This window comes from Antrostomus carolinensis, unplaced genomic scaffold (genome assembly GCF_000700745.2).
Source record: "Antrostomus carolinensis isolate BGI_N321 unplaced genomic scaffold, ASM70074v2 scaffold38607, whole genome shotgun sequence".
Classification (NCBI taxonomy): Eukaryota; Metazoa; Chordata; class Aves; order Caprimulgiformes; family Caprimulgidae; genus Antrostomus; species Antrostomus carolinensis.
In genome coordinates this window covers 1-9424 of record NW_010327325.1, presented here as the reverse complement: position 1 = coordinate 9424, position 9424 = coordinate 1, and the positions used below count along the sequence as shown (strand labels likewise).

Sequence of the window (9424 nt, the reverse complement as noted above, 5' to 3'; positions counted from 1 at the left end):
TGCTGAAGGCTGAATCTGTAATTCACCCCTGCCTCTCAAAAGCAGTACTGCATAAATCTCTTACCTTCCAGTTCACACAACGGATTTCCAGCACAGCTCAGACTATTATTTAGACAACAGAACCTAAGCACTTGTGTTTATAGCAGAATTCAGCCCAGGTTTTACACTCCTGAATGAGACTGAAGATGCAATTTAGAAAAGTGTCTTGCTGCATGCAAACTCAGGATGCTAGATGTAAAAAAGCTGACATGGAAACTTTGTACCAAGATTCAGCTTGGCACTTTCCCACTACAGAAAGAAACCTCCTAGTCTAACTAAATGGAAAGATGCAATGGATTCCTAAACCATGTTAAATTAGTGGATAAAAATCAAATGCCAATGCCGCAGATCCCTGGCTAGCAACAAAGCAGCCCATGTTCACCACACAAGACTTTCATTAAACAAGTTTACCAGCACTGCTGCCTAGTTTGAGAGCAGCAATGTCTTAACTCTGGTCCCAGTTCAACACTTCCAGCTTCAGCAAGATTCTAACAAGTATAGATAAATGAACATTTTCTCCAGAAACTCATTCTGACCTCAGGCACTGAGCTCATCAAGAAACATTAAAAAAACCCCTAATGCTTCATCAATATCTACTTTGTCCATTACCTTCTCACTGACAAGAAGCAAATCAAATAGTAGAAACCTTTTCAAGTTACAGTTTTAAAAAATTATCTACCCTTTAAGGAACACTTAGATTTACAACCTTTGCTGCCTAACAATGTTTAAAGTAATAAATCATGTTATCAGCCAATTTTCCGTAAACTCAAATCTGTAAACTCAGATTTGAGAGTCTGACATTTCAAAATGATTACACTTAATTTATCATCTAAACCTGAACACTGGTAGACAAATGGAGTAAGCTCTTAAAACAACCAAAACACAACACAACACAAAGCCCACCGGTACACAGACATACCTTAAAAAACTGAAGCCTCTCTCTATTTCTGCCATATTCCATCTCCTGATTTTTCAATACTGTCTCAGGCCTAGAAAGATATCAAGTTTACAAGCATTATCATAATTTATTTCAAATTACAGAAGAACAAGTTGTTATTTTTGCTTGTTTGATGAAAGACACATTTAAGTCTGCAGTCTATCAGAGAAAAGATTACATATAATTGTCAGAGATGGAATGGTATGCAATGATCTGTTAGTAATACCGAAAATCTGGAGAAGGCAGATAGATGAGGTTCCCCGGGGCCATTACATACAGGCAAGATAGACACTGAATTTCAACTCAGTGGCAGATGGACTGCGAGATTCTGTAGGAGCTGGGGGATGATGTATATGCTAGTTCTCAGTTCTTTAAGAGCCAAAGACTTCTCAAAAGTTCTCACAGAAAAACTAAAATTTACTTTTAGAACAGATCAATGCCTCATCGATACATTCATTGAGGTTTACCTTGTAACATACAATTACTCCTATGCTTTGTTGTCCTTGTAAAGAAACAAGGGAAGTCTCAAAATTTAATTTAAAAATCAGAGCCACGAGTCACACAGTTGGCCATCTGCACTGTGTTTAGTAAAGTCCTTCTTGTAAAAAAAAATATTGTACACTAATTCAAATCTTCTACATTAGACCTTCTTCTGGATGCTGAAACCTGACTATGGCCCATGTGAAGAAGAGTACAGAAAGGTATTTAGAAAAATAAAAATCACATCTCTACGTACTGTCACAGACAGTGCTTAACAACACAAAAGGGTGCAAATAATTAAAAATTGGAAGCTTTCATACTCAGGCACTGGCTGAAGATGGAAAGGACAGAGGATAGGTGTGTTCTCAATCTGCGCAGAAAATTGTCCTGAGCTGCGACTTGGATCTCCGGCGCTACAGGGCCCCTTGCAGCCAGTCTGACCCCTGCACGGTAGCTTCCGAGGCTGTGCCTTAAGTGGAGAAAGCTTTGACATCGGCTTCTGTGAATCACCACCTCCAGGATTTGGAGCATTCTGTATTGCACTGTAACATTAAACAGAGAATAACTTAGACACTAGGAATTTTTCTTCCCTTTCCCCTTTGTTTTTTGCAATCCCTTCAACAAATAAAATATTATCTGAAAAAAATTGTTATTTTACTACAATCCTGTTGCAAAGTAAACTACCACTGGATAAGCTCCATTGGCTAATGCAGTGTGGTAATAACAAAGTGAACAGAACTGGATTGTCTGAAAGATCAACATTAGATAAACAGCTCCTTCTGTTTGCTCACAACAGAGCAGAAACCTTTACAAACAATGTTGCAAAGGCTAAAATCAGGGCCTTAAACTTCCAAGGCTTGGGCAGAGCATCATCCAAGTGGTTGACCTTTGCTGAACATATTTATTTTATGCATGTTTTGTTAAATGCCCAGAGGAATGATTACAGACAAAAACTTTCTCAAGGAAAGAAATGTATCTATAATTTAATTAGGTTTCTTATAGAAATTCTCAAAGGCTCAGATAAATTTTATACACTATTCAAGTCAGCCAGAAGATAGAAAAGCTGTTTTTTTAAAAAAACTAAAGACCATATAGCATACTACCCTCTACTTGTACAACATCCAGTCTTTGCACAAGAGCAAAGAAAGCTTGTTGTGAAAAATGAATTGCTGTTTACCTCTCAATATTTACCAAATCATGGTTCATAATTAAGCCACCACTTTCTTATGCTTTAGTAACACAGAAAGATACTTAGCTATCAAATTGCAGGATATTGCACGGCCTCAGAGTATAACCCTGTCTAAATCCCAACCCATTCCACGAGCCCCTGCTCAGCAGGAGACAGAAGCTACATAAAAGCAGCTCAAACCATCCTGCAGCAAAGGATTCCTTATCACAGGCCAGCAGCTGCTGAGACCCTGTACGCTTTCCAAAAGTGAAGCTACACAAGCCATATTTATCATTACAAAGCAGCACGTTGGGGCCTCTTGCCAACACTTGGTCTTTCTGATAATTTGAGGCTAGCCTAATTGGAATTGAATCAGCTGTCCCCCCAGACACAAGAATGGACAGACCACAGAACTGGAACAACACACATGCAACACAACAATTGATTTGTAGCTTCTTGCTCTTCACTCTTCTAAGACTAACCAAACGGAAATTCCTGTTATGTATTTGGAAGGCCTACAGAAATGACTCATCCACCCACATCCATTTGACCACATGCAGCCTTTTTTAATCTGTTGTAAAAATCCAGGCCCATTAAAAAAAACCCCACAACTGTAAGCCGTGGGCTGAAATGACAGTCCTTCAGTAAATCCAGCAGGATTGCAAGCCGTTTCCCTGGAGCTGTGACAAGGTAGTCACACTTAAAAAAAAGTTTTGCTTCACATTAACAGAAAAAACAAGGCAAAGCAAAATTACAAACTCCCTCTGCCTCATTCTCTCAAGACACATTTTCTGGAAACCATGACAGATCCAGTTATTTCAGCAATCTCTTGCTCAGAATTTGGGTTGTCAGTCAGTTTCATCCATAACCCCTCACAACCATTCTTCCTCTCCTTCAAGAGTGTTATTTCATCAATTTTTTTCCAGTCCTCTTTCAGATACCATCAGGGCTAGCTCCAGGGATCCACACATGACAAATGAGTCAATGGGACTGTACCAAGACCAGAGTGAATCCACAGTCTGGAATCAGACAAAAATGTTCATCAAAAAAAATGAGTTACATTACCACTTGCTGAAATCAATTTGCAGAGAATGGTCAACAGTGAGATCAGTTGGGCAGGCAGGATTGACTTTCACAGGATCTCCTCCAGCATTTCTCACAGCTTCCCTCATGGCAGCAAAATCTACCATTGCTGGAATTCCACTAACAGACGGAAAACCAAAATAGTATAACAACATGGTACATTAATTCACTAAAATACACCAGCTGCTTCTTAATTTTAACTTTATTTAAATCTAAATCTACTTAGGTTCTATTTCAGACAATAAATACCTACTATTCTATTCTCTAAATTTTAACAAACTTGAAATGCTTTTAAAAGTTAACGGAGTTGTTACTCATTCACAACAAGCAACAGTATGTTTGAAAGAAACAAGAGCACGGGAACATCATAGAGAAGAGACACAGAAGACAACTTCTCTTTTGTCTTGCTATGCTTCTGAAGTGTGATGGTACTTTACTACAAAACTAAATTTTAGATACTTGAGCCTTGCTATGCAAACAATGCTTGTGCTATACGTTTTAACACCTTAACAGGTATTATTACTTTTCTTACAGAGCCAGCTATTTCTGAAGCTCATAGCATTTTACCAAAATAAATATTATTGTTGCTATTACATAGATAAGTGTACCTGAAGTACAAAACTGAAGGGAGGACAATGTTTATATAACACAGTACTAGATAAATCTTCCCAACTTTGCTTGCTAAGCAGAAGTTACCTCATTTTTATTATTAATATGATAATTCCTTTTTAAAAATTATCTCACTTCTTGATAATTACATAGTTAATGAGTCAACAAAACAGCTTCAGTTTAGTATTTGCAAATGCTGGAGGACTGCCCTTTCAGCTGTGCCATACTCAAATCACAAAGAAAGCTAATATCCTAACAGACTTCTTAAATATATGTATTATTCATTTATTCAACTGGATTACATACACATGTGGAGTAAGCAGTATTAAATCCTCAGTTATCTCAAGCAAGAATTCTACATATTTCAATAAACTGTCAGTCATCTGGCTACTGCCAAAATGTCACCGCTTCCATTTGTGTTTTGTCTCTTATCCTGTTAAGTGTTCCTTGTAGGCCAACAGCTTCAGCCTCACCAACCTGCACTAAAACCAGGGTTCACTACAGAACAACTCCTATCCTTGCATCCCATGTAATTATCATGAGGAATCTACAGGCTAGCACAAGCACTCCAAAGGTTTCTGCTGAGAAAAAGAGATACTTCAGTATTAAGAAGCTAGGTGCTATTTATTTTTGAGCCAAAGAATTGTACATACAACTCGGTGACTTTACACAGATAATTTCAGTGTTCTTGGCATGCAGGCACACACACACTTACGTGAAGTCTTGAAGAACAACTCTGGCAGGACAGAAGGGCACTTCAACATTATTCTGCTTTGTTTTCCAGTCTAAGATGTTCATAGCATCTGTTTCTTTCACCAAGAAGCCATCACAGTTGCGGATACTGGATTCAAACAAGACTCGTATGGAATAAGGCAGAGTATCTAGGGTAAAGGAAAGTAACCGATTTAATTAGTGCAACACCTTCAGCTTAAATGGTGTTTTAAAAATTACAATCTCACATTTCTAAAGAATTCCACTTTCCTAGAGATTGGAAGGGTGAGAGCTACAGCAGCCTGCTTTTCCAGCTGCCTTTGGATTTGATCTTCGTTACACAATATGGAACAGTGAGTGGCACAATGTATAGATTGCAGAAGATGAGTTATCACATGGGATCTGAATTGAAGATACCAATGACTTGACTGCACTGTGTTATGACAGTGACATTCAAGAAGGTATGCTATTGCTGGCAGGAGAGTGACACAAGGAATTCAGAGCTGGGTTTACTGATCAGAGTGGGTGAAAAGCAACAACAATCAGAATATTAAAAAATATTTTTTTAACTGTGAATTCCATTACTTGAGATATCAAGACAGAAGCATCCAATGCCAGATTTTTTTTTTTTTTTTAAATAGAGATAGGAAGACCAGAAACTATTCTGCCATGTGCCCTAAAATTAAATAAATTTCATAAAAATATAAAGAACGACATACCACTAAATACAAATTCAGTTAGTTTGTTACTGCTCTGGATTAAGGTATTGACTAGAAGCAGCTTTCTGGCACAAAAAAATTTAGGGAACTGTAAATAAGAATGAAAAAAGTGGGAGGAGAAAAAAACAGCTGATGTCTCTACTCACTGCAATCAAAACCTCAAGATTAATTCACATTTCTCCCCAAATCCCATAACTTTCAGCACCATTCAAATAGGCAAATGACTTTATGAAAACAGTGAGAAATAAAAAAGTTAGTTGGAAGAAGAGAGTGAAACAATTAAGTTCAAGTTTTAACAAAAAAAAGTTACATTTAGTAGTCTCAACCTGCTCCAGAGGTTTGTCCACAAACTAATACACGATTTGCTGACTCTGTTCTCATTGTGTCTCTTTCTCAGATATTATTCAGTGTTGTCTAATTAGACAAGTCACTCAAAATAATGTCAGAATGTCATCAAAGACATGTCTCATCAGCTGTAATGCCACCATTCACTTTACTTAAAAGCCAAGTTACCAGAAGAAAACAGTTTTGCTTTTTCTTGGATTACAAATACTACACAGCACATTCTCACAGTGATACATGTACCTGCCTGACAGCCTGCCCAGCAGCCACCAGCTACGAAGTGACTACTTCTCTCTGCTAGGCTCTAGCAAGCTCACACCTGCAACACTGAGTGGAGTTTTAGGCCTCCCAGGACACAGGCGATCTCAACAAATGAGATCACATCCTGCGAAGCGCCTTCTAAGATGATTATGGGGCTGCTGCACCTGACACACAGGAACAGTTGGGAGACCTGGGTTTGCTCACCCTGATAAGAGAAAGCCAAGCGAGCTGACCACGCGTGCACAGTGAAAGTACAACAAAAAAAAAGTCACAAGCTGCAGGAAGGGACACTGTGACTGGATACAAGGAAAAAGAAGTTCACCGGAAGGCTGGTTAAGCACAGGACCAAGAGAGGTGGTGGAATTCCTATCCTCACAGATTCAGAGCTCGGTTGAAAAACTCTCTCCTAGTTAGCTCCAGTCCCAGTAAGAGGCTGGACTAGATCTCCAGATGCCCCCTCTGCCCTAAATCATCCTGTGCTCTTCCTAGCTGCCATTCTCCCCATAACTGAATACTATTTTAAACACTAGAAAATCAGATTCTCCCTAGCAAATTGGCAAATAAATCAATTAACATCTACATTAGTAATCTGATTAACCTAAACAGGCACTTATTGTCAGATTATAGTCAGAAGCCCCAAGGCAGAAGGTAAACAAGTAAAACTCAAAACTATTGTTCTAGCAACAAATGCAATGAGCAATTCCAGATGCTGGATTTGCTATCAGTGCTATCCCACACTGTGCCTAAATTTTACTTAATATCTTATTAATATGTTGTTTATATGAGGCTTCCAACTTCTGCACAGAGGTTTCTATTGGAAGACAAAGACACTCAGTCTAGTCTATTTAGATTCCTTTGCTGCGTATCTTTAGGAACATCCACTGCAGCTCCAAGCTTTATGGCACATCTTGACAAAAAGCAGTATCTTCTGTTTGTATTTCCACTCCTGTCAGGAGGCTTTTCAAAACACTGCTGTAGAACTGACTGCTTTTGTTACTACCACATTACTGCTTCTTCCTGGACAAAGCCACAAACAGAAACATTCTATCTCCTTTTTTATGCGCTTATCTGAAAGATTAACTTCATTATTACAAGTAGCAGAAATTTGCAAGAGCACACAGCTGTTGCACAAAATTTTTATCAGCCACTGGCAACCAGCTCCCCTCTCTCTTCCCTTCAAACAACAGGGAAGTAATGAGTGCTGTCAAATATGGCTTGAAAGTGAAATATCCACTGGCATTTGTTTTAGTTAAGAAACACATAATGAATTCTGTGAATACAGGAGAGTACTGCAGACCTTATGAAACAGGAAAACTAAAAAAACCCAAAACAAATACCTTTAATATATACCTCAGGTAAGTATTTTTGGAGTTTAATGTGAAAGCAAAGGGAGAGAATAATGAAGTATGCTTTTGTTATCTGCAAGGGTAAAACCTATTCCAGCTGACACTGATCTACAGCTCTCTCCATCTGCATGTATTCCCCTCCCCATCACATGTGCACATATTTTGTATTTTTTCAAAAGGCACCCAGACACAGAAACCCAATACTAACGACATGCTGAGATTAAGCAATTGTTTGAACACCACAAAAACCTCATGTTTCTGCAGCAACTGCAGTAGAAGCTGTGTTCTAGTAACACACAGTTACCCGCTATCTGAAGTTGCTGGCAAGGTTAAACTAGAACACCAAGAAACAGCACAAAATTATAGTAAAAACTCTATTTATTTTTGCAGGACTACATAGGAGCTCTCTGTTACTTCATTTTTTCCAAAAGATAAATTACTCTGATTTTGAATATTGCTGAAAACTCCAGCAACACCTACACTTTCTCCCTTACCAAAAAAGGGCTACATGAAGTACTACCCCCTACCAGTTTCATAAAGCAATAACAGACTGGAAAATTGTAAGCTTTCAAATACATCTATTAAGAATTCAGGTATTGACTATTGCCTCTCCTAACATTTTACAGCAGTAAGTGGTGCACAGTTAATGCTGTTACCATCCTAATTGCAAACAACTAAAAAATATAATTACCATACTTGGCGCCTCCAAGCTTTGAGACATTGTAGAACTTATTTTGTGGATAGTTTCCTAATGCTTCAATTACGGGCTGGTAAGGGCTTCCTGTGGGGGGAGTGGAAAAAAAAAAAAAAAGTTACAGGCATAAAGGAATGGAAGGTTTGAGAACTGATAGAGGACTCAAAAACGTCTTTTTATTTCCAATTTTAACATAAATAAAGTCCTAGAGGAACGTTAAGTAAATCATAATATAGCAAGGTTTCTAGATAGACTGAGATACCTAATGATGCAGATGTGTGACTAAGGTGAATTTTAAAACTATCTGTAATACTAGGTATATACAGGTCATGCAAGTAACTGGCACAGTCACATGCCTGAATGTGTTTGACCTTTATTGTCTCAGTTTGCCATCTACAAGACAGGATAAATGCACCTGACCAACTGAGATAAGAGATACAGGTTTGTAATATGGTAGGAAACATAAAGCATTAAGTGCCAGGCTAATGACAAGCAAACAAGAGACAAAAATAAACCTCGTAACAGCTATTAGGTGGAGAGAATAAATAACTTGAGAGAAACAGTGGCTCACAAAAAGAACATTTTAATTCAATTGTCAGCCAACTAAAGGGACAGAGCCAATTATATATTCCCCCAAGCCTAAAGAATTTCGTACAGGAAAAGCCTAGGGCAATAAAATCTAGATTACAAGCAGTGGGGAAAATGGTGTTAGCTCTGACATCACTGTGAGCACAAATACCACACGTGGGACCTGCAGCAGAGCACTTGCCCATTGTTTGCTGTTTGTTTTGATATTAATACACCACATTTACACTTTCATTGCACAGCGAATGCTACATTATTGACAACTAACAAAAACTGCGTCCCCTGAGCATCCACACCGTTCACATTACCCCCCCCAAACCAAGCCGAGCACCGCTTACGCCTCGGCCCCACAAGCAGGCACCTTTACGTGTAAGACCTCCCTCGCTCGCCGCAGCTTTTGCGGCAGCGGGAACCGAAGAAGGAACGAAAATGGTGGTCAGGAATAACCAG

General features: G+C 38.6%; 1 protein-coding gene across 3 annotated transcripts in view; it reads right to left on the bottom strand.

Moving 5' to 3' along the window:
* Window positions 1–8474, bottom strand: part of IREB2 (iron responsive element binding protein 2) — a 20719-nt gene extending 12245 nt beyond the window's left edge. The window contains exons 1-5 of one of the 3 annotated variants that reach the window (XM_010171871.2): window positions 8387–8473; window positions 5032–5197; window positions 3690–3827; window positions 1777–1998; window positions 959–1028 (exon numbers count right to left, since the gene is read on the bottom strand). In XM_010171871.2, the coding sequence (XP_010170173.2) occupies window positions 959–1028; window positions 1777–1998; window positions 3690–3827; window positions 5032–5114 (513 nt within the window). In that variant the 5' untranslated portion in view covers window positions 5115–5197; window positions 8387–8473. Of the gene's footprint in view, window positions 1–958; window positions 1029–1776; window positions 1999–3689; window positions 3828–5031; window positions 5198–8386 lie in introns of all 3 variants that reach the window. The other 2 variants (XM_029085931.1, XM_029085932.1) reach the window with 2 other exon arrangements.
* Window positions 8475–9424: the final 950 nt, after the last annotated feature.